A 24,880-nucleotide genomic window follows, 5' to 3' on the forward strand; every position below is an offset into this window, starting at 1 on the left:
GTGCCTTTTGGAGAAAACGCGTTTTAGATGAGCTCTTTTCAGGCAAAAATTAGTGTTGTCGGCTCTGAGTTAATGTTCATGAATCAACAGCATCTATTACACGGGGTGTCTTTAAGCAGAAAAGGCACATAAAACAAGGTTATGCATTGGTCGGGTGATGAAAATACTGTGACCAGAGACTCACAAGTACCTAACCCTGTATTTGCCCTGGGGCAATGGCCGAGTATTTGTTAATTCAGCGTTCACGGCCACTTTATAGAACATAACCACTGCAAATAACGAGAACTGTCTGCATAGACACATGTTTAAAGGGTATAATTAAAAAAATAACTTTGGCCCTGCCAGTGTGGCTCAGTGGTTGAGCATCGACCCATGCACCAAGAGTGCACCGGTTTGATTCCCCGTCAGGGCACATGCCCAGGTTGTGGGCCAGATCTCCAGCGGGGGGCATGCAGAAGGCGGCCAACTGATGTTTTCCTTTATCAGTGTTTCCATCTTTCTCTCCCTCTCCCTTCCTGCTTCTCTAAAATCAATAAGGAAAAAATAATAATAACTTTGAGCCAGACTCATTCTTAGACTGCACCACTACTTCACAAGGAATAAAGGAGACCGCTGCACTTAAATTCGTCTCACGACTTTAGCTCAGTTGACTGGCACATACGGTAAAGAGAGTCAAAGCTTTGTGCTTGACCCTGGTCCAGGCCCACTGGCCTAAAGACCACACCATCTGCATTTGTCTGACTCTTCTCATTTCAAATGCATTGCCTCTTTGATAGCAGACGTTTCCAAGTTTGGGTTTGGAAGGCATGTGCAGCATGGCTGCCAGCCACATGGTGGAGCCAGTGAGCAAACAAGGGACATCATGGTCACCCAGGAGCTCCGGACGATGGGGGACCATGCTGCTAAACCAAGACACATATTTATTGGAAGGGTTTCCATGGGGAGAAATCCAGGAGGATATATATGCCCAAATATTAATCATAGTTGGTTCTGGGTGGTAGGATTTTACGTGATTGATTTTCCCTCCTTTGGCATATCTCTATTTTTTCTGAGGTCTGAGCATTTATTCTGTCCCTCATTGTATTTTCTGGCTTGTTGAAAATTATTGTGTAGTTTTACAATATTTAGATGGTGTTAAGAGCAGGTGTGTTTAGAACTCTGTTTCTCTTGTTATCTGGGGTGGAGATGAGTTGGAACATGTACAGACTAACAATTCCTAACAATTCCCAATTCATCTCTGCGGGGCACAGTACGTTTTCCATGCATCACAGAGTTTAATCCTCTCAATGAGCCTTCCTGGATACTATTACCCTCGTGTTACGGAGGAGCCAACTGAGGCACAGAGATGCTGAATAACTTGTGACGGCCAGCAGCAGAACCAGAATCAAATCCAGTTCTGTGTGTCTCTAGAATCCATGCTCTTGGCCACTCTGCCCTCCTGCCTCTGGTGTGTATGTCCTCACTCCTGTTCTCCATGATCTCGGTGGTCATCTCTGGCCTCCTGGTCCTGCCCCCTGCCCAGCTGGGCCCACACAGGCCTCTGCCCCGGCAGCTGGGGCGAGCTCACCTCACTGTTGCTGTAGCGAGCGAGTTCGGAGATGAAGCGGATGTGGTCATCTCGGATCTGCACCATCTGCTCGCAGATGTTGTACTGGGGGCTGATGCTGCTCTGGGTGCAAGTCCACCTGGGCGGAAGACCACAGGGTCGGAGCGGGTTCCAGTCTCAGGCGCCTGGGGGGACAGGCTCCTTCCACTTACATGTTGCTCCTTGTGTCCAGCCAAGGTGGCCAGCTCCCCGGGGTAGAGCCAAAAGGTTGCCCAGACAGGAGCACGATGGCCTGTTCATCCCACATCGTGGGGGTCACGGGCCGAGCGGACCAGCCCTTCCTCCTTCTCTCCGGCCCAGTCACCGGCTCTCCCAGACACCTGGTGTCCATGTACTTACCAGTTACACTTGCAGCCGCCCTAGGGCTACCAAGGGCTGGAATCCACACACAAAAAAAGCAAGGTGGGCGACCTCCCCGAGCCTGTCTACTGACATCCTGTGGTGGAAGCTGGCTCTGGAGGGGCCTTTGCGGAGGGACTAAGGACACCTACACGGACTGTGCCCCTTTCATCACTGACCCGGTAACATGCAAGCAAGCGCTCCGTGGTGAGGGATGCTGTGGGCTCGCTCTCTCTCCTGACACCTCCCCCTCTCCCCCCTCCTATTTCTCCTCAGCTCTTTTTTTTTAAATGTATCATTGGGAAAACCATCCTAAATTGGAGAGGAAATGAATGAGTGAAAATCTTCACTCTCCTTCCCCAAGAGAAAAAGGACGGCCCCTTTGCCCTCCTCTGCCACCCAGTGCTGGGCGGCCTGGGGACAGATGAAAAGCAGCCACCCAAGAAGGCAGATAAACGTTTTAGCAGGAAGGGAGTATTTCGCACGGAGCCCCGCCGTGACCTGCGCCGAATGCTCAGGACGGTGACGCACGCCCTCAGCCTGTCCTTGGGCTTTAGTTTTATTTTAAGTTACCAGTGCGGGGAGGGAACCCAATCAGTCAGACCACTGACCCCATCCTGGCCACATCACCGCTCTTAACCCACCAACTCAGGGAATTCACAGAGATCGTGAGGAAATTAGTCAGCATTCTCGACTCCGCACTTTTCCTAAAAGACCTCCCTGCGCTAGAAGCCTGTGGGTTATGGAGAAACTAACCCAGCTTGCCTTGGGCTCAAGGCTACACTCCGTGTCCCTAGTTTTAAGGCCTCAGCTCGGACTGAGGACTGTTGCCCCCACCCCACCCTCCACCCCTATATAGAAAGGTCAAAATCACTCAGCTTTGGAATGAGACACAGGCAGGAGAAATCTCTTAACGTGCCCAGAGATAAAGGCTGTGGCTGGATGTCCCCCGCTCCCCTATGGCAACGACACCCCACACCCCAGATCTTAGCATGGACTCCCTAGGATGGTGGTTTGTAAAACCACCTAAGGTGAGACCATCAACCACTGTGCGGTTGGAACTGCGCAAACCACACACACCATGGTATGCTTACTGCACGGCGCGCGACCTGGAGAGAGAGCCAGGGTGAGAAACCAGGACGTCACCTTCCCCGCCTGCTCACCGAGGCCAGCCGCTCCCCCTCTCAAGGAAGGGCTCCTACCGTCCGCAGCGGGGACGGAGAAGGGGCGTGGCTGTGCTCTCAGCACTTTTGGACCCGGGCAGCCAAGGGTGGATACAAAAGGGCTCAGAGCACCCTCCGCTGCTCCCCTCTGGAATCCACCTGCCCAGGGCTCTGGGGAGGGAGGAGGGGCTGAAGTGGCCCCTCGGCCCCCTGCCCAGGCTAGGCGTCCTCGCGGGAGCCGAGAGACATTACGGCAGGCACTCACTTGGACTTGTTCTCTTCATAGTGAGCACTGGTCTTAATGTATCTGGCCAGCTCTATCTGCATGTCGCCGAAAAGGGGCACCACCTGCAGCTGCTGCAAAGGAAGCAAACACAGCGTGTGAGACGCCGGTGGGGGCCCAGGGGCTGCCTTCCACCAGCGGGGGCAACCTCCATGCGCCTCCGGGCTGACCCCTCATTCCTGCTTCCGATGACGCTTCTGTGTGACCCTGGAGCCGAAAAGAGCCCCAGCCAGCATACAGGTCGCCTGTCTCCAACCAACCATTCGTTCCAGCAACTCAGCTCAGAGAGGCAACGTGACTTGTCCAGGGTCACCCAGCAGGCAGAACCGGTGAAGGAGGAGAGCCACATGGCCTGCCTCCCAGGGCAGGGTCCTTCCCACCCTAATTTTCTCAGATTAGATGATCCTTGCTGCTTGGAACGCCAGACAGGGTGGGTGCCTGGATGCCGCCACTAGGGGTGGTGTTCCTGCGAAACCACAGTGCGAAGTGGCTGCCATCATAACACCAAACACCAGAGGGCAGACATGTCCCATCTGACGACCAAGACAGGGGAGGCCGGCACTGACTGGCACTTGGCCAAGCACTTCAAAACCAGAGGATTTCCAGGGCAGTGAAACTGTTCTGACGATACCATAGTGGTGGATCCATGTCATTCTCCATCTGTCAAAGCCCACAGAGTGTACGTCAAGGTGATCCCTCATGTAGACTATGGACTTTGGGTGACAATGACACGTCACTGTAGGTGCATCAGTGACGAATGCACTCCTCCAGTGGGGGAGATTGATAATGGGGGGGCAGTGCATGAGTGGGGGTGCGGGACATATAAGGACATCTTCATACTTTCTGCTCAATTTTTCTGGGAACCTAAAACTGCCCTAAAAAAATAAAGCCTTTTAAACAAAACGAAATGCAGTATCTCAACCCTACAATAACCCTGTGAGGTCAGTACTACTATCATTCCCATTTCAGGGATGAAGAAAGTGAAGCTCAGATAGTATACGTGATTTTTCCCCCACAAAGTCAGACTAGAATTCAGGGAGCCAAGATCACGAGCCAGGGCTGTGACTTGCCTGTGTAACCCCACTGAACCCTCGAGGGATCCCTATAAAGTGGACACCCTTAGCACGCGTAGGAGGCCGGGGAACTCAGTCTCAGAGAGGTTTTGCGACTTTCCCAAAGTCGCCCAGCTGCTAAGCGGCAGAGTCAGACCGACGCCCGGCCCGTCCGAGGCCACGCTGTGCTCTTCCCCTGCTCCCCATCTCACGGGGCTGACGCAGGCAGAGGCAGACTCCGCGGGGTCTCCCAGGCTGAGCCAAGTTCTCATTCCAGAGAAAAGTTCAAGTTCCAGCCTCGAAAAGAAGCCAAGGCACAGAATGACTTTTGGTGACTCATGTCCCCTTAACCTTGACGAGTGGGTGGGACTCAGGCCCAGCCCGGTGTCCCCCATGTCATACCTGTGTGGGGTTCCGCTTTGAAAGCTAAGCCTGGCTTTTCCCTGTCTGACCTCTGAGGCTCCACCCCAGGCCTGCGGTGCTCAAGGCTAGAATCAGCTGACAGCATGGAATTCAGTTCCAAAGCAGGAAATCCCTTGGTGAAAACCTCAAAGGCTTAGCTTAACCACAATGTTTTATTTTTAAAGATTTGGGGTGAGAAGATGCAACCGCTGGGGCACTGGAACAGACTGAGCGTATGACAGATGCTCGGAGGCATTCTGCCCGGAGGCAGGGGCCAGCCAAGGGGGCCTCGGCTGGGCCAGGTGGGAGGCTGTGACTTTGCACATGTCAATCACCTTTAAATCCAGTCTAATCCTTCCACCTCTGTAAGCTCTGGTTTATACGAAAGACAAAGCAGGCGCTGTCTTTAGGGATGTGCCTCTTTCTTCACGTGGCAAGGGATTTCCGGGAAGGGAAAGAGCAGAGGAGACCCAGCCAAACCAGCGGGATCCTGAGACCTGACCAGGTTTGCCTTCCACGAGTCTGCCTCCTAGTGCAGACCCCTTCCTTTGGGCGGCTGGACACCCTGCCATTCTCTGCTCTTCCTCCTCCCGGGGTCTTGAGAGCTACAGCCCAACCAACAAGCCCCGCTGCTTGCTGGCTGGTTTCATTTCTTTCCCCCCGAGAGACCACCCCTTGGCCCCTGCCCAGCCCCGGCCCCAGGTGCTGACCTTAAAAAATTTATCGATTTTGCTGAGGTTGATTCTCTTCTTGGCATCCAGTTTGTAAATGTTACTGACATTTCCATCCATCAGGTAGAGACCAAAGCCCATCACCTGGTGTGAGAAGGGGCAGAGAGCAAAGCTGGTCACCTCTGATGGAGAAGTTTATTTCATTTCTTTATTTTTTTATTTAATTCTCGCCCGAGGACATTTTTGCATTTATCTTCAGATAGAGCAGGAAGGAGAGAGGGAGGAAGAGAGAGAGAGAAACATCGATGTGAGAGAGACACATCGATTGGTTGCCACCCACACGGCCCCAACCGGGGCTGGGGACAAACTGCAACCAAGGTACGTGCCCTTAGTGGGGACCGAACCCAGGACTCTCTGGTCCACAGGCCAGTACTCGAACCACTGAGCCAAACTGGCCAGGGCTCTGATGGAGAAGTTAAAAAAAAAAAACCAAAAAGCAGGTCTGTACGTGTGTATAACACACACACACTCACCCTGTAGCTACACTTCCTATTACAAAAACCCATGCGCCTTCAAATAAAGAAAGCCCACAGAGGTCTACTTTCAAACTGAAATTTGATTTCTCTGAAGAAATGCAGTCGGCTCCTTGGTATATTGTGTGGTGGCCACTTCTTCAGTCCTTCCTATGGGCCAGAGCCTGTGCTTAGGGCTTTCACAGGCATTATTCTTAGTTCTCAAAAAAAAATCTTAAAAGTTCAAGTACAACACAGCAACATTGTTCTACAGATGAGGCATCAAAGACACAGAGAGGTCAGTCAGCTTGCAAGGTCACACAGCAAGTAGGCTGCAGAGACAGGACGCGAACCCGGACCTGTCGGGCAGCGTGTGTTGGCCCTTAGATCCTTCCTGAGGGTCAGCACCGAGTGGTGCTGCCGTTGGAGCCCTGGGGGCCAGCGCATCCCAGGCACTTGAGGAATACTTGCTATTCACCCCTTTCCCCAGGGAAACAACGATGATGTGAAGATGCCCAAGGAGCCACTAGAGACATAAAACAAAAACAAAAACAACTACTTTTTCTTGCCTGACAATGCCTAATTGGCAAATTCTTGATATTCTAGTCCATCTCATAGTTTCCCGAATGCTCGCTTGTTTTGCTCCTTTCACCAAACATACAGGGAGCCTCCGTTGCCTCACAGGTGCTGGGACCGTGGGTAAGTCACTCTGACACACAGAGTGACCAGAGGACTGTCAAGGTCACTTCTCCCTTAGATGCATTTTGTGGTTCTGCAGGATGAGTACCAGATTTTTCTGAAGTAAACTAAATTAATTATTAAATTAAAAATGTTCAATTCCTTCTCCAAACCTAGTTTAAAAATTAGGTTTTACATAAAAATCAGAGAGTCCAATTTCTCTTAAAAAATCAAAATACCTGGCAAGACTGGGACCACATTCGTGCAATGACAGTGGTCGCTCCTGCCATTCCAGTGGCCTCTGGACACCAAAGCTGCGCCCCTTTTGTCACTTATCACATGGTCTGTGCTGTCATTGTTCTAATATCTGGAGGCGTCAACTCATTTAACACCTCCTTGACCAGCAAAAGATGTGAATTTGTGAGTCCTGTTTTAACCATTAATTAATCAAATCATTCTAGGCTATCCCTAAAATTAAAATTACATAAATCAGATTAGATTAAATTAGACTAGATTAGATTAGATGAAAATAATTACATTAAATTGTTAAGGATGAACAGCGCCCCCTAATGGCATCTGCGCTCGCTAACAAACTGCAGAACCGTGAAACAGCAAACAGAGTCGGGTCAGATGGAGGACGCAGAAAACAGAGAGAGGGAAGGCTGAGAAGCCTTAGGGTCTAAGGATAAAGGCGGGTGAGGGAAAAGGAAGGCTTGAGGAGCTGATGGAAGCCTCTAAGACCTGGAGACTAGAAATGGGTACCCCGGCTTGTGGAAGCAGCCATCGGGGAGAGCTAGGTGCGGGCCCGGGCGCAGCGCTGGGGCTGAGACGCGTGACTGCTCGGGGTTTCTGACTGCAGACGGAGCAGGTGAACGGGTCACACAGCCACGCGGCCCGGCACACTGCACCCAGGGGCCACGGAAACCTACGGAAGGGCACGCCAGTGGTCTGGGGCGCTCGGAATAGCAAGAGTGACAGAAAGAGGAGGAAAAGGTAAGTCCCCAGGAGAGCTTTGAAAGATGAGGTCCTGGGGGAGAAAGAATGAAAGGGGCTATGCCGTGGGTGCCCAGGGTGTGGAGGTGGTTCATGTCAGTGTTTTTGCCGTCAGCGAGAAACTAGGAACGTCCTGAGCGGTTAACAATAGAACAATGGCTAACAAAGGAACGCTCACCCACACCGCAATGCATTTCACGAAAAGGCGTAAAACTTATATATAATTTATATATACTGCATATATTATACAAGCATAATATAAATTATACAAGCATAGGAAAATGGGAAGAAAATACATCAAAATGCTAAAGGTGTTACCTCTGGATGGAAAGATTGTGAGAGATTAAAAACAATTTTTTTTTTTGGTGCTTCTCTGTACAGTACAGATTTTCTACAAAGATAAATAGTACTGGAGAATCTAAAAATTAAACTTATAAACTGACGGATCCAATATACCGATTTGGGCAAAATAAAGTAAATGTTTGAAGATTCTGCCTTCCCTTTGAGTTGGTCATTTCTCCTCCGGGAAGTCTGACTGGACTAGGGTATGTACACAAAGGCTGTGCTGTTAAGAATGCTCGATGCAACTTAGCAAACACATATCCGACCAGAAGAGACCTGTGAAAGAACAGTGTCCCCATACAATGGAAATAAAAATGACATCGCAGGAATATCCTTAATGACGTCTGGAAAGGTGAGGATGACATATTAAAGGAAAAAAAATCCAGGTTATAGAACATTACGTGCAGTGAGATCTATATCAATATTTAAGTAAGAAAAAATAAATACTGTTTTTCCGAAATGATTTTAAATAAGGAGAAGGTGAGAGGGCAAGCCCAGACCCCGGGGTGCGTGACCACAGAGGCTGTACCTTGAGGAGCATGTGCTTCTCGCTGGGGGTCAGATACATCTTGTTCTCGTAGTAATCCACGCAGATGTTGACGATGTCAGCCAGCAGCTCCTCGTAGCCTGAGATCACTTCCAGTTGCTGGTGGAGACACTAAACAGCAGCGCCCCCTCTGGTTAGCTCCTTTCCTGCACCCTCCTCACCCACACCACCTCAGAAGGCCCACAGCTGGGCAGAGAAACAGTGTACCCCCTACCCCTGCCACGGCTGACCCCCTGGGGGAGGGGAGCCTGCATCCTCTCAATGTCCCCCCAGTGGCTGGTCTGAGCTCCTGCCCATCTCCCCTGGCAGGGAACTCACTCCCCTTGGGGCCCTCCTTTTTATTTCCTGGCAGTTTTGATGGTTAGAAAGTACTTTCTTGGGCTGAGCTGAAAAGCAGTTCAAGGCCTTGGTACTCTCCGTTTCGTTTTGAGGGTGCGGACTTAGCCATGAATTCCTTGGATGACGGGGGGATGACCCAGCCCAGTGCAGGAGAGCTGGGCCAGCAGGGGTGTCCCTCCTGGCAGGACACAGCAGCATGGAAACATTTCTCCTAAGAGAAGGATCCCCCATGAGATGGATTCTCATAATATTCTCACATAACAGCCCCATTCTCCAGGAGAGAAAACTGAGGCTTTGACCTTGTCCAAAGTCTCATAATGTGTCTGTGAAGGGTCTAGGGTTAGAAAGCACAGCTGTTTAACCTCAGAATCCACCCTCTTGTTCACACTAATGTGGGGGCAGGACACTGGCTGAGGAGGTTTTCAGGGGACAAAATTTGGAGAGGGTGAAAGGGTTGTGTGTGGCTGGGAGGGGAGACTCCAGTCTGCAGCCTAAGCCTTGAGTAGGGCAGTGGGGGTATCAGGTCTGGACTGAGCAACTTTGCTCAGCCGCTGGGCCCCTGCCTGGGCCCCGGGACACCAGGCCAGGACTAACATGGAGTTTGCCGTCACCTGGGTGATCCTGTTGTGGTTGGCCAGGAACATAGAAAGGTTCTGAGACTCCTGGATAGACTGGGGATCCGCCATCTTCCTCAGGAACTGTGCCGCCCTGAAATACGGGTGTCGCAGAGAGGAACACTTGAGTACCAGCCTATAGGGGCCCCACGGGCTCCTGTTACCACCTGACCCATTATACCACCCCGAGGTCAACCAGCTGACAGCACAGGGACTGATGTTAGTGGAGAGTATGCTCTGAAGTCATGTGGAGTTGTTTACACCCTTGCGATCAGGGTACCTGAAATTAAGAATGCTCTGAAGCTCCAGCTCCAAGTTTAAGGGCGGCTAGCACCCAGCAACCAGCCAGAGGTGTAAGACAGAGCAACGAGCGCCCCTGGGCCCACAGTGACCTCCAGTGAAACTGCACGGTCCGTCACGGAGCAGAACCATGGGCAGGATGCTGCATTTTTGTTGTGTATTATGTTCTTGTTGGACAAGCTCGATGTTCCTAAAGCAGAGCATTACCCAGCAAAGCAAAGTCTATTTAGCCTGCCGGGATTGCAGGTGAAGGATGATGGGTGCGGGGAACACGCGCAAGGCGCGAAGGGGGAAACGTGGCTCAGCTTCTCCAGCCCGACCTGGAGACCTTTGTGAAAGGTGCCATTTCTGAGTCAGGCTTGAGATGGGGCGGTGGCTGATGGGCACCCCCAGGCTCCACAGCTCACTCATGAGGATGGAACTCAGAATCATCTGTCTGCCTCCTCCAGTTACCCCAGGACAATGTGGTTCAAGGAAGAGGGACCTTTCATCAGGGACACAGAAAATCCTTCCCAAGAGATGTGTCCGGACGACACTGCGGCTTTTGACTCCCTGCCCCACTTGTGCGTGGCTGTCACTTAGTTTAACCTCTTCGTCGCTCTCAGTCCTTCTCTTGTGAGTTGACACTGACCCCTAAGGGACCCCACAGATGAGCACCTGTCCAGTCGGAGCCCCCACCCACCACAGGGACCGGTGAGGGACCTCGCCCACGACCAAGCTGGAGTGAAGATAACCCTCCCTGGGACTTCTGCAGAAGTATTGCAAGGAGGAGCATCCTCGCCTTCCCTGGAAGCTGAGGTGGCTATGCTGGCCCAGCGGAGGCTTCTAAGCTGCTGGAGGCCACCACAGGCACAGTCTACCTGAGAATGAGCCCATGTCGCGGAAAGTCGCGCTGGGGGCCAGAAGGCACTGGACCAACAGCAGCTGTGTACCCGGATTCAGGTACTCAGGGACTTGCCAGGTCTGGGAGTCAACTCATCCCTTCTTTCACAGGAGCAGATTGAACTGGCCTTCCGATTCTTGCAGCCATGACTAATGTGACCGTTTTATGACGCGCTTACTACGTGGGACAAGAGAAGGCGCTGCTGCTCCACAGGTGGGGGAGATGAGGATCTGAGCCCAGCTGGAGACAGGAAGCCCTGCACAGACCCAGTTCTCCCAGGCCCGAGCTCTGCACCTGGTTCCCCAACCCTGCGTGCCTGGAGGAGCCTGTGAGAAGGGCTCCATCCATCCTCCTCCTCCCCTTGGCGGGCTACCCAAGACGTGGCGGGCGGGGCTGACCTCTTGTAGGCAGAGTGGTCGTTCTTGACGCTGCACTTCATGTTCTTCAGCTCGTCCAGAACTGCAAACATGTTGATGAACTTGCCGAGGGTCAGGAGGTAGGCCTCGGAGACGAAGTCCTTCCTCCGCTCGGCGTGGCACAGCCGCTTCACCTCGCTGCAGAACCGCTCGATGGCCTTGCGCTGTGGGCAGGGACCTCGGTAAGGACGGGGCAGCCGGGGGGCGGCTCACTGCGCTCAGGTGGGGAGCAGGGTCCATGCTGCCTGGGGCCCGGGTCAGGGCCTGGCCATGTAGAGAAAGGCAAACCCTCCAGGAGGTCTTCCTCAGAGGAGCCCTCCATCCAAACTGATTTCCCAGGGGAAGGCTGGGCCCTTCCTCACCGCCCAAGTGAGCGGAACCGGTGAATTCAGTCGTCGCGCCTTTGCAGAGAAGCATTATGTGCTGTTCATCTCGTATTCCAACACCTAGGACAGTGTCAGGCACCCCGATAAGGGGGCCGAGACTGAGTACGAGACATTCAGAGAAAGAGGTTCATTCACCCAATAAATCGCATCTATTGAGTATCTACTAGGTACCCAGCACCACTCTCGGCACCGGAGTAAAGAAGGAAACAATATTGAAGAACTATATCCCCTTAGGGGCTTATATCTTAGGGAGGGAAGACAGAAAACAAAATAAGCTCCTTCTGCGTATTACAGCACGATATGTGCCACGGAGAAAAACAAAGCAGGCGAGGGGGTAGGGAGGGCGCTTGCCTAGAGCTGGGACGGATGGCAGGTAAGGGGTGTAGTGAAAGGGTATGGGATTTCTTTTTGGGGTATGAAGCTGTTACAAATTGACCCTGGTAAGGGACACACAACTCTGTGAATGTACTAAAAACCACTGACTTATCCACTTTAAATGGACGAATTACATGGTGTGTGAATTATATCTCAATAAATCTGGTACCAAAAAAAGCAGTTGAACAGCAATCACAAAACCGAGGCTAAAGTAGTAATCAAGAGGGGGGGGGGGGCTGGGGAGAGAGAGGCAGAGAGAGGCAGAGGTGGCGGTGGAGGGAGCCAGGAGGGGAGAGAACCTGCTCCTGCTCCTCATTTGTCCCCTCCACCCCTCTGGCAGGGACACCTGCAGCCAGTGCCCCTGTCCTGCGAAGACCAGGGCAGGCCACACTCTCCTCCCAGCGCCTCCGTCCAATAACACTGACTGTGATGACGGCACCGTGCTGTCCGACAGCGCCCAGCGCGAGAGCCACTCATCACACGCGGCTGCTGAGCGCTGGATGGCTCAGGCGACGGCGGAACTGGACTTTCCGTTTTACTTCATTTTAATGGCAGTAAAAAGCCACATGGGGCAACTGTCCTGAACTGTGCAGTTCTGTGATCCCAGACCCTCCACTCTCGGTTTCTGGATAGTCTTCCCTCTGGGACCTGCCTCCCTCAAGAGAATGTAGGCTCCTTGCCGGCAGGTGCATGATGCTCATAACAGCAGCTTCCCTGTCAAACCGACTTTGTAACTAGGGCTCTACTCGGCTCTTTACAAACAGACCTCCTTTATCCTCACCACAAACCTGTGGAACAGGTATTATTTCCAAGGCGAGGAAACGGAAGGTGTCAGACATGCTAAATAAGTCCCGGTGTGGAGGAACCCCGGTCTCTCCAGACTCCCAGGCCGGCGCAGGGCTGAGCAGGGCGGGTGTGCGGCTGTGTGGGGTGACTCCTGCCCTGGGGTACAGACGCCCTGGGATACAGACTGGTCTTCAAGGGCTCAGTCTGCATTCCAGAACACCTTCTGACCTGAGCCTAGTCATCAACCTGTTTGCCTTAGGTTCCCTTTATTTCTGTTTAACCAGCTGCCCTCTTTATTTTATTTTTTAAAACTAGTTTGCCCTCTTGAAAGCCCTTGGCTGTCTCTTCTCCGGTCTGCCTTTAAAGGATCACTCTTCCTGGCTTCGCAGCTGGTCTCCCTGCTGTCGCCGTCCCCTCCCCCCTTCACATCTGTACTGCCCCCACCCCCATCGGTTCCCCACACTGTAGCCAGGTGTTGTAAAACCGCACATCAGATCCTGTCACTAGACATCTCCAGGGGCTTCTGAGGTGCGTGAGTAAAATCCACACATCTGTCCACGGCCCGCCGTGCCCTGTAGACGGGGCCCGGCTACCACTCCCGCCTCCCCTTCATCACCCCCTTCTTCCCCTGCAGCCTCCCCGGCTTCCCCCTGTTTCTTAAGCACATTAGGCTCCTTCAGGTCTTGGCCCCTCCAGTTCCTTCTGCCCGAAACCCTCCTCGGATCATCACACACCACCTGTCTCCTCACACAGCTCAGTTCAAATGCCACCTCCTGAGTACAAGTCCCTAAAGCTGCACCCATGTCGCAGACAGCCTCCAGCCCAGAGAGTTTTAAAATGTTATTTTATTCACAGCATGTACTGTGCTCTGAGAATTACTGTGTCTTGTTCATCGCCAGTCTCTCCTGCCCACAACACACTGGTCGCTCACTAGGGCGGAACTGACGTGGGGGGGGGGGGGACTGTCTGTCTGGCTCACCCAGGGGTGTGTCAGGGGTCTTAAAAGAGTATTTGACTAATGAAGAAGCAACATGGCACAAAAACCCGGGCCCGCATGTCTGGAAGAGGGGGGCCGTCTCAAGTCTCCCGACCCAGATTCGCCCGACCTCCTCACCTGGAAGTACATGAACTTCATGAGCTTGGTGACCTCGGGCTCCAGCACCTCCACCGTCTTCTCGTAAATCTCCACTCGGTTGGGCTGCTCGTTGCACTTCACCTGTGGGCAGAGGGACTCTGGATAACCTGACTTGCCCAGACAGTCCTTGTTCACACCTGTTGTCTTATGAATGGGTCCTTTTCACTCTCAAATGCACCTCATCTAGGATGGTAAATGATAAGGTACCCCTGGGAAAGGAGGCTGGAGGGGCCCTGCTGAACAGGTCTGACGGGGGGCAAAACTGCTCCCTAGACTCTGGCTGCAGGAAAGAAACCAGTTGGTCCCAAGCCCAGAACTGTCCCCCTACAGTCGGCCTGTACTGTGACCAGGAGCCGCACGCATGTCTACATTTATCTGTAAGGTCTCCCTCCTTTAGCCTTTCCCCCATCTGACCCCAGAGGGGCCCCGCTAGATTCTCAGCAGAGAAAAATGTTCCGTTCACTGCTCTGGAACCTGGGGTGAAGCCCCCTGGATGTACTTGGGCCCCCCAAGAAACTCATGTTCTCTGCCCACTGGTGTTTTCACAGCATACACACCCACGGCTGCTAACAGGTAGGTGACCGAAACTGATGAGTGAGTGAAGGGTGAGGACAAGGTCATTCCTCACACTGTCGTTAGAAATTCTTAAAATAGGAACAAGCAGCTCAATGTCCCCACGAGTCGATGATTGAATGGGCGAATATGATGCACTCATTCAATATCATTATGTAACTGTTGCAAGTGATGAGACAGACTTATGTCACCTGACCTGGAGAGATTGCTGCCATGGACAGGTCAAAACTGATAGGACAGGACATGTGGCTTAATCTAATTTGTGTTAAACAAAACAGAAAACAAAAGTGTGTGTTTGTGTGTCCGTATATATTACAGGCATAGAAAACCTGAACGGGTGCCAACCAAACTGGTACTAAGTAGTTACCCCTGGGGGCTAGGATGAGAGGAACACATCTGTGCCTCGTTGACTTTGTTAAAATGGGACTCATGAATTATATGATGATTATAATGATGGTAACACATTAACTCTATGTGTCGACATGGAAAAAAAATTTCAATAATAAAGAAAAAGGTGTAGAAGATCAAGTGGCAGAACACTATAAGTAAGAAGCAAGACACTTCTGTAAATACTCATTTACAAAATAATCACCATTGAAATAGTGACGATAATCAATGGGAAAGGTCCAGACGGACAGGCAGCAACGTGTCCACAGTGACTGTGCTCTGGGGGAGGTGGGTTTGGGTGGTGGGGGTGAGAAGGTGAGGAAGCCTTGCTTTTTAACTTGATACCTTTCTGCAACGGGTTGGGTGCTGCACAGTTGGCATATTCTGTTTTCCAAGTAAAATATATTGAACAAATATTTCTCTGAGTTGGCATCGGTTCTGTGGGAAACTCTCCGAATGTTTTCAACATGCGCCCGAGGATAAGAGGATAAGAGGCATTGCTCCCTGCCCCCTGGAGAAGCTCAGCTCTCTGAACAGGGTAAGGTGGAGGGTAGCAGCGCCCCCGCAGCAGGAGAGCCACCGGGTAAGGCCCGTCTCACCTGGGGGATGGCCCGGGAACAGCTGCGCCAGGTGTACAGCATGACCGCATACTCGTGCCCTTCCTCCAGCATTTCATTCTGAAAAGCAAAACATGCTCATCGGGGAGAAACTGCGCTGGTGCCACAACAGCCTTCTCAACAGCCCCCCAAATCCTCACTCCTCAGTGTGGTCTGTGGACCAGCAGCATCACCAGCACCTGGGGCACTTACTAGGAATGCAGAGTCTCAGGCGGCTGCCCGGGCTTACGGAATCGGAATCTGCATTTCAGTAACATTCCCAGGTGACTCACCCTCCCAGGTGCACAACAGGTTTGCGCATCACCGGCCTCAATTATTCTCATCAGACACCAAGGGCTCTGGAAGCAGGCCACGTTTTCCAAAGATGGATGGCCACCTTATAACGAAGGCGGCAGATCTATTTGTCCCGACAGCAAAATTGTCCCAGATAGACGGTTAGCAAGAAAATAAGCAAGCAGCAAAACACTATGTACAGCTGATTGGCTAAAAAAGCCAAAGGGTAATAATTATGAAGCATCGTGTGGTACACCGACAGATCCTTTGGTGGAGTGTGCACCAAGCTATGACCAGCAAGCTCCCGGTGGGGCTGGGTGTTCACATTCCCCATCACACAGGACCATGATGTTTGCACTTCTTATAAGAGCCTATGTTACTAGTTCATAAGCAGGAAAATGATTAAGATCAATTTTTAAAAATAATACAGAGCAGCTCAGCCAGTGTGGCTCAGTGGTGAAGTGTCGACGCATGCACCGAGAGGTCACCGGTTCGATTCCCGGTCACGGCACATGCCCAGGTTGTGGGCCAAATCCCCAGTGGGGGGGCATGCAGGAGGCAGACGATCGATGTTCTTTCTCATTGATGTTTCTATCTCTCTCCCTCTCTCTCTAAAAATCAATAAAAAATCAATAAAATAAATAATAATATAGAGCAGATAGCGAGACCAACAGCAGCATGAAAAATACCGTGATGACTCACTTTACCGAGTATGCTACTCTGGAAAGAGCCCTGAACTCAGGGTCCGAACATCTGGGCTCACATCTCAGCTTCATCACTCGCTGGCCTTTGGCCTTCAGGAAATCACTGAACCTAAGATTTTCCATTTAGTGTCAACGACAATAGCAACCTCGAGGGTTTTATGAGAATTAAATGGAAAACACACACACACACACACACACACATATGCTATGTAAGCTGTAAAAGGAGTGAAGAGTATTACTAGGAAAAAAATAGTCTGGTAGCTTCTCAAAAAGTTGCACACACAGCTACCGTATAACCCAGCATTTTCATTCCCAGGCAAATGCCCAAGAGAAAGGAAAGCACGGACCCACACAGAAACTCGCATTATTCTAATAGCCAAACGTGAAGTCAACCCAGATGCCCATCCACTGGGTAAATAAAACGTGGTATTGCCATAGAATGGAATAGTGATCACCTATGAAAGGAAGGAAGTGCTGATACATTGTACCACATGGATGAAGCTTGAACACATGGTGCTACATGAGACAGGCCAGACACAAAAGGCCACAGAGTGCAGGATCCATTTGGATGAAATGTTCAGAATCGACAACTCCATAGAAACGGAAAGTAGATGAGCCAGGGAGCGGGGAGAAAGAGGACTTGGGAGTGACTGCTAATGCATTTGGGTTTCTTTTGGGGGTGATGGAATTAGATAGTGGTGATGATTGTCTAACATGGTGAATATATTAAAAAACAACAACAACAACACAAAACGTTAACACTGAACAGTACACTTTAAAGGGTGAATTTTAGGTTAAAGGAAGGATATCTCAAAAAATACAGTGAAAAAAAGAGTATTATTAGACTATCTCTTTTGTAAATGTTTGCGTTGACACAAAAAGGAACCCTTACTGATTTATTTTTTATTCCACTTATCACGTCTATTTCATATCTTTCTAGTACAAGCTCAGATTCAGTTTATTACTTCTTATAGTTTTGTTTTCAACAGCAAATGTCAATGACAACTCACACTTTCAATCAGCACTTTTAAAATGCGTTGTCCTTGAGGTGACAGAGAACCAAGATTAAGCTGTAGGTCTCCTGCTGCTTCAGAACACATGTCAAAAAGGGGAAGTGACAGCCCGGGCTGGTTTGGCTCGGCGGTTGGAGCATCAGCCGGCGGAACAGAGAGTCCCAGGTTTGGTTCCCGCTAAGGGCACGTACCTTGGTTGCAATTTGTCCCCGGCCCCGGTTGGGGTCGTGTGGGTGGTAACCACTCGATGTGTCTCTCTCACGTAGATGTTTCTCTATCTTCCTCCCTCTCTCCCTCTTCCTCTATCTGAAAAATTAAATGCAAAAATGTCCTTGGGTGAGAATAAAAAAAAAAATTTAAAAAAAACGGGGGTGGGGGGAGTGACAGACATGTGTCTGCTCATTAGCACCAAGCTGCCCGCTGTAGGCGTGAGGATTTCAGCTCACTCATCCAGTGACTGAGCACTGAGGTCCCAGGCTCTATGCTATGTGCCGGGAGGAGGGCAGTGGACAAAGATGACATGGACTCTGCCCTATGGACAGTGCAGCTGACCGTCCACCAGGTTTGCTGTATAACTACACCTGGGATATAGAGGTCAGAATGGGGGGGTGGGAAGAGCCCTTCGTGGGACCACGAGAGACTTGATTTCTGGTTGTGGCTCTGTCGGGCCCACTTTTTACCTTGAAAAATGTCATGGCTTCTCATTTGGAGGTAAAGAGTTGGCCTAAATTCCTGTGTCAGCCCTGACCGGGAACTCTGAAAACAACTTACGCCCAGGCCATGACCTTCTAGAACAAAATCATTATCCCTGGGGAGGGTGCCCGGGCATCAGTAGTTGCTAATGCCCTCCAGGTGAATCCAATGGGCAGCCCTGGTTGACAGGTGCAGGACTAAGGCTCTGTAAGGTCTTTAACTTCTGTAAGATTCTATAAGTCCATGGCTTAAACCCATGGTGAGTTCGGCTCAAATTTCAGGACTGGGAGTGATGGACTGTACCTCTCAGCTTCGGACACTCAGCTCCTTTCTCTCCTCCAGCGAAGAGCCCTGACTGTTCCACACAGCTGGTCAATTACGTGGTTACATACTTCCTCTCACTCCTCTTTCCTCCGCCTGCCCCCTGTGAGACAGTCACCAAGTGCACGCAGGAGAAGCACAAGGGGCTGAGCATCTACTGAAGCCACTTTGCTGCTGATACGGTAGGTGCTCTAGAGAGATCTAGCAAGGTCCAAGGTAGACATTGTTGAGTGAAGTGACGTGTTGGCATTATTCATGAATGTCAACGGCACACCCTATTCTTGACCTGTCTACAACCATATCAACAGGGTCCCTGTGCCGGCAGAATAATGGCCCCACCAAGACGCCTGCATCCAAATACCCGGAACCTGAGAATATCATACATGCAAGAGGGACTTTGCAGGTATATTAAAGTTAGAACCCTTGTGATGGGGAGGGGGGTTGGATTATCTGGTGGACCCGAGGTAATGACAAGGGTTCCAGCAAGTGAAAGAGGGAGGCAGGAGAGCCGGAGAGGGAAGGTGAGGGGGGACACAGAGGCCGCAGTGACAGGATTGCTGGCCGGAAGGGGGCTGAGCCCGGAGGGTGGGCCACCTCTAGAAGCTGGAAAAAGCCGGGAAACAGAGTCTCCTCCACGGGCCTTGCCAACACCTTGACTTTAACCTTGTAAGACCCATGTCGGAAAGAACGGTAGGTAAACAAACTTGTGTTGTTTGAGGCCACTTGGTTTGTGACAATCTGTTACAGCAGCAACAGAAAATAGAATCCCCCTCCAAACCCACCCCTCCTTCTGACTCGCCGATCGGTGGCCCTGACCCGGTACATTTAGGAAACCAGGTCAGGGTCGTTCACTCCCTCCTGCCGACTGTAAAGCCAGGGGGAATGAACCTCCACTGCCCCTCCCATCCACATCCTTAGCCGGCCCTCAGGCCATCGCCCTCACCCAGCTTAACACCCGATGTAGACAACCTTACCCCAGCTGCTGTATTCGCCGCGCAGCTCATTCTCCGCATACTAGCAGATGAAACTCACTCCCCACGCACGGGTCTGTTTCATTTCTCCCACGGGTGACAATTTTCCACTGCTTTTGATTTTTTATTCAGTGAATTAAAGCCCTCTATGATGGGCTGAATTGTGTCCCTCCAAAATTCTTATGTTGAAGCCCTAACTCCCAGCACCTCAGAATGGGATATTTGGTGATAGGGCCTTTAAAGAGGTGATGAAGTTATCGAGGCCCTTAGGGCGGGCCCTAATCCAATCAGACCGGTGTCCTTATTAGAAGACAGACAGCCCTGGCCAGTTTGGCTCAGTGGTTACAGCATCGGCCCACGGATCAATGAGTTATGTTCGATTCTAGTCAAGGGCACGTACCTTGGCTGTGGTTCATCCCCGGCCCTGGTCGGGGTCATGTGGGAGGCCACCAGTCGATGTGTCGCTGTCACGTCGATGTTTCCCTCTCTCCCTCCCTCCCACTCTATCTGAGATAAATGGAAAAATATTCTCGGGGGAGGATTTAAAAAAACAAAAAGAGGAAGAGACACCAGGATGGGCACACAGAAAGGCCACGTGTGGACACAGAGGAGGTGGCCGTCTGCACGGCCAGGAGAGAGGCCTCAGGAGAGAGGCCTCAGGAGAAACCAGCCCCGCCGACACCCTGATCTCAGACTTCCAGCCTCCAGAACTATGAGAAAATAAATTTGTTGTTTAAGCCATCCAGCCTGTGGTATATCAAACAAGTTACCCTCTGTGCACGAACCCTTCTCCAACTGTCCATAAATACCACAGGGAATTTCCTTCTATGTACCGTACAGTCCAAACCCAGTCGGTCTTTGAAAAAGTCTGCCTCTGCCTTTGCTTCCACTCGTTCCACCAGCATGGGTGCACCCGCCTCTCACCTCTGACAGGTGACATTCTAACTATGCAGGACAACGGAGTTCAGCAGAAAGAGGTCAGGACTGGGGAGCAAAGTCCTGCATGCCAGGTGCAACCCCGTGATTTACTAGTTGTGGGATCATGAACAACTTGCTTATTAACTTCTCTAGGTCTCAGTTTTCTTATCCTTAAAATAGGTATAATGATCTCTTTGCAAGTTGTAGGGCTGTTATAAGGCTCCAATGATAATATGTGTGGGCATAACATATACACTTTAAAGTACCACATACCTGGTTATAACGCAATGTGTTTGCATTTACACGTTTTATATACACATATATAATACTAGGCCTTCCTCAAAAGCTACTTTCTTCATCAAGCTTTCCCTGACACTCTCGAAGCCCCTTCCAAAACAAAGAACTCTGTTCTCTTACCATGTCATTTAACTTTAATTTCGTGCATTTTTATTTGTCTGCAAAGTGTAGTCTAGAGCACAGGTTTTATAGTCAGACAGACCTGGATTTTGCTGTCACTTGTTAGCAGCAGGACCCCATGTAATTTACTTAACTTTTCTGGACATCGGTTTTCACATGCAGGAAATGGGTATTGTAATAGAACCTACCTCACGGGGTTGAGGTGAGGAATGAGACAATGCATTTAAAATATTCGCACGGAAAGTGTTTCATAAATGGTAAGCTTGTCTGTCTCCCACTTGACCCACCGAGAATGAAGAGAGGCCCCTATTTATCCTTGCACCCCCCACCCCGGCATTTAGCACAGTCTCTGCAGGTCCCAGGTGCACGGTATTTATTAAAGGAACAGGCAGGGTATGGTAAGACCAGGATTCAGAATACAGCTGATACAGTGAGAAAGGTGCACAGAGCCACAGGCACGGCCTGTGAATGAGGAACCTGGAATTCCTCGAATTTCAGTGCTGCATGAAAACAAACCCATAAAAGCTGGAGAGGGAAGGGGGTGATCCCTCACAGCCGGGCCAGACACCTGACCCCCGAGGCAGCTGGCCCCGCCTGTGAACAATTTAGGCCACCAGCTTCCCGAGTCAACGACAGGTTATTCCAAAGCCACCGTCCCTTTGATGAGAAACCTTTTGTTTTGCTCAAGAGACAACATTCCACACAGCCAGTAATCTATAAAGTATAAACAGGCGGGATCTGATCACGTGTTAACCCAAAGGTTAGAGAAGCTCAGGGACGCGAAGAGGGGATAAAGCTGAGCCCCGAAGGTGAGTGGGATCTGCAACGCGGGAAGACACGGGGAGCAGTAGGACCCTAGACACTGCGAGGGGGCGGGGCAGGTGTGAGACGGGCCTAAGGAGATGGGTCTGACCCAGGCCCAGGCCTCCTGGAATAGCTGAGCACATGCCCCCAGGGTGAGCAGCTGCCCACAGCCCCTCCCCCGGCAGGGTCCCAGAGACTCACCATGCTGGAGTGCACCGTAGCCTGCTCGATGTACCTCGCAATGCCCGTGACGAATGCATTCCTGTCCTCGAAGTTTGTGTCGAAGTTAGCCTGTGGGAATCGGAGGACAGGAACATTTGGTTATTGGAAAACAGGTCCAAGGTGGCTGGGTGCCCAGGGAACACACCGCTGCCAACAAATGCCACCAGCTCTCTGTGGAAAGCTACGTCCACGTCACCCTCCATCGTCCCCCACCCCACACAAGCCCCTCCGGGCCACACTGGCAGGGGCCGCCTACAGCAGGGCCCACGCTCACTGTCACCCATGTCACCCGGCCGGCCCGCGGCGAGTGCTGCCCTGCGCTCCGTACACCTGACAGCTGTCGAAAGCTCGGCTGTGCTCTGCTCCCCCCCCGCCCCCCCCCCGGCAGTTGCAGAAACACTGCCCCGAGGTGCAGATACATGTGCACAATGACAATAACTGCAGCGATTTTTTGTGATAGAAACAACTGGAAACCATTCAAATGTCCATTAACAGTGAGAGGCTAAAGAGATGGTAGTATATCCATACAATGGGCTTCTACGAACTTTGTGGTGGTTAAAAATAATATGGTAGAATTGTAGTATTGTCAGGGGAAAATACCCATATTAAACTTTAAGTTAAAAAAGTCACATTATAGAGCAATATATATGGTATGATTTCCTTGTTATATTAAAAATATACACATATATATGGTAAAAATGTGTGTGTGTAGATATATATATATATCTATGTATACACACACACACACACATATATACAGAGTTACAAGAAAATTTTTATTTGTTATACGTTTCTGTATTGCTTGTAATAAAAAAAGATATTTATATAATTAAAGTTTTAATCAGGGTGAGAAAACGTGAATAAGCCAAGTATATGAATTGAACCTTCAGGCACGTGCTTCATAAATCTAGCCACTGCATGAAATTAAAAATATATTATGCATTATATTTAGTCTCATTTAGCAGTCCAGGAACTTTCAAAAGGCCAAATACAGCTAAGAATTTCAAATTAACTTGTTCTTTCTTAGCGCGCACACAGGCCAGGGGCTATTCGATAGGCAGGCTCCGGCCCTTCCCCCGTGCCCGGGTGATCCCGGTTTCGAGTGATCTGATCATGGTTTAGCCCAAGCTCGCCCATCTCGGGCAAAAGCAAACAATTGAGATGGGCTTCCCCGAGCCATTAGCTGCTGTGGGGAGTTAAGAGCGCTTTTCACATACATGAAGGGAAAGTAATTACCCAGACAGGCTCTAGGGGGTTCTAAATTGCAATATTTAATTCATGAGGTCAAAGCTGCCAAAGCCTTGGTTGGTGCTGCAGCAACAACAGCCGGGAAGGTATTTGGGGTCAGAGCAGAGCAACAAGCCTTCCCTGGGGAGGAGGAATAGCTCCGGTGTACATTTACTAGCTAATCTATTCCTTACACTCAGCTCCACCAGGGCACCGGCCACTCCATCAGCCCCTGACCTTTCACCTCCCAGAGGCAGACCTCCCCCTTCCCTCTGCCTTCAGGGCAAACCCTCTTAGGGGATCCCCAGAGTTCCAGCCCCCACAGCCCTGGGAGAATCTACCTGGTACATGATGGAGGAAGGTGGAGGCTCGATGCATGGCTGCTGGTCAGGCAGGGGCAGCTCTTCCAGCAGGTCCACATTGGACAGCGCATCTTCCAGGGTGACGTGGGTGGTCATGGCTGCAGTTTCCGTATCTCCGCACTAAGGGAAAGGAAGAGAAGACCCATGAAGAATTTCAGGGGCCTCCAAACGCTTCTCTCGATCTCCCCCTGTCCAGGCTCCCTCTGGAGAATAAAGGAAGTTAACATGCACTGAAACCACACTTGCTATTTCTTCACAAGGTGCCCTCAAATTACAGCTGATATTTGAGAATCTCTTCATAAACAAAGTACTTCTATGTCTGTTATCTTGGCTCAGCTGCACCACAACCCTCTGTGATCAGCATGGTAGATGGTGTCTTATCCACATAACTGATGAAGAAGCCAGGCTCAGAGAAGTTATGTGACACCCACATAACCACAGCTACTAAGGGCAAAGGACAGCAAATAATGCCTTTTGCTCTTAATGAGAAAATTGATCGATTCCACGCTTAAATTATTGCACAGCACCAATATCCATGATGGCAACAGCCAAGATTATCCACTTGAAACCAGAGCGTAAGTTTTACAAGCTACTTCAACTGGGGCTAAAATAATTCAGACTCCAGCAATATTAACCTTATTTACAAAAATGGAAGAGCCTGGGTGTGTTTTGTGAGCTGCACCAAACAAATCAGCCCTGGATGGACATTTTTGTGTCTGGGATGCTGGCAGAGTACAGTGGGTTCTATGAAGACTTGCAGGCAGTGAGGCCGAAGATCTGAACAGCGTAGTTACAACTCAGCAAACAGAATATGTATTTCTTTTTCAAGCAAAAGCAAAATGTTGATAAAAACTGATCATGATTCAGGCCATCAAATTTCCCAAACATGATCTCATAGAAGTCACATTCACTGATCACAGTACAATCAAATCAGAAGTCAATAATATAAATAACAGCCTAAAACACCCCATATCTATGGAAATTTATAAAAACACACTTCAAGGTTATTTATAGCTAAAGAGGAATTCCAAAATATTTAGAACTGAAAGGGAGAGGGCAAGAATAAATGTCCTAAATGAGTTTACTAGAAAATAGAAAAGTGGAACTAAATGAACCGAATTTTCCATTCCAAATCTAAAGAAAGAAGAAATGAGAATATAGGAATTGGTAATACAAAAGCAGACATAGTCTGGCTGGTGTGGTTCAGAGGTTTAGCAAGGACCCATGTACCAAGGGGTCGCCGGTTCAATTCCCAGTCAGGACACATGCCCAGGTTGTGGGCCCAATCCCCAGTAGGGGGCATGCAGGAGGCGGCCAATCAACGTTCTCTCTCGATGTTTCTCTCTCTCTCTCTCTCTCCCTCTCACTTCCTCTCTCTCTAAAATCAATAAAGAAAAAAACAAAACAAAACAAAAAACAAAAACATGAATGAAACAAAGAACAAAGCAAACCAAAACAAACAGCAGACTAGGTGAATAAAAATCTAAAAAATGGGTTTTACAAGAAGATTAATAATTAGCTAACCCTTTAGTCCATTTGAATAAGGAAACAAAGGG

General features: G+C 50.3%; 1 protein-coding gene across 3 annotated transcripts in view; it reads right to left on the reverse strand.

Moving 5' to 3' along the window:
• The window catches only part of CYFIP2 (cytoplasmic FMR1 interacting protein 2), a 115,785-nt gene that overhangs the window by 77,436 nt on the left and 13,469 nt on the right, over window positions 1-24,880 (reverse strand). For all 3 annotated transcript variants that reach the window (XM_036241189.1, XM_036241187.1, XM_036241188.1), the window contains exons 2-11: window positions 23,304-23,444; window positions 21,715-21,804; window positions 15,382-15,459; window positions 13,802-13,903; window positions 11,123-11,304; window positions 9,539-9,635; window positions 8,571-8,699; window positions 5,556-5,660; window positions 3,374-3,465; window positions 1,568-1,685 (exon numbers count right to left, since the gene is read on the reverse strand). In XM_036241189.1, the coding sequence (XP_036097082.1) occupies window positions 1,568-1,685; window positions 3,374-3,465; window positions 5,556-5,660; window positions 8,571-8,699; window positions 9,539-9,635; window positions 11,123-11,304; window positions 13,802-13,903; window positions 15,382-15,459; window positions 21,715-21,804; window positions 23,304-23,420 (1,110 nt within the window). In that variant the 5' untranslated portion in view covers window positions 23,421-23,444. The remainder of the gene's footprint in view (window positions 1-1,567; window positions 1,686-3,373; window positions 3,466-5,555; window positions 5,661-8,570; window positions 8,700-9,538; window positions 9,636-11,122; window positions 11,305-13,801; window positions 13,904-15,381; window positions 15,460-21,714; window positions 21,805-23,303; window positions 23,445-24,880) is intronic.

Source organism: Molossus molossus, unplaced genomic scaffold, assembly GCF_014108415.1.
Source record: "Molossus molossus isolate mMolMol1 unplaced genomic scaffold, mMolMol1.p scaffold_m16_p_4, whole genome shotgun sequence".
NCBI lineage: Eukaryota > Metazoa > Chordata > Mammalia > Chiroptera > Molossidae > Molossus > Molossus molossus.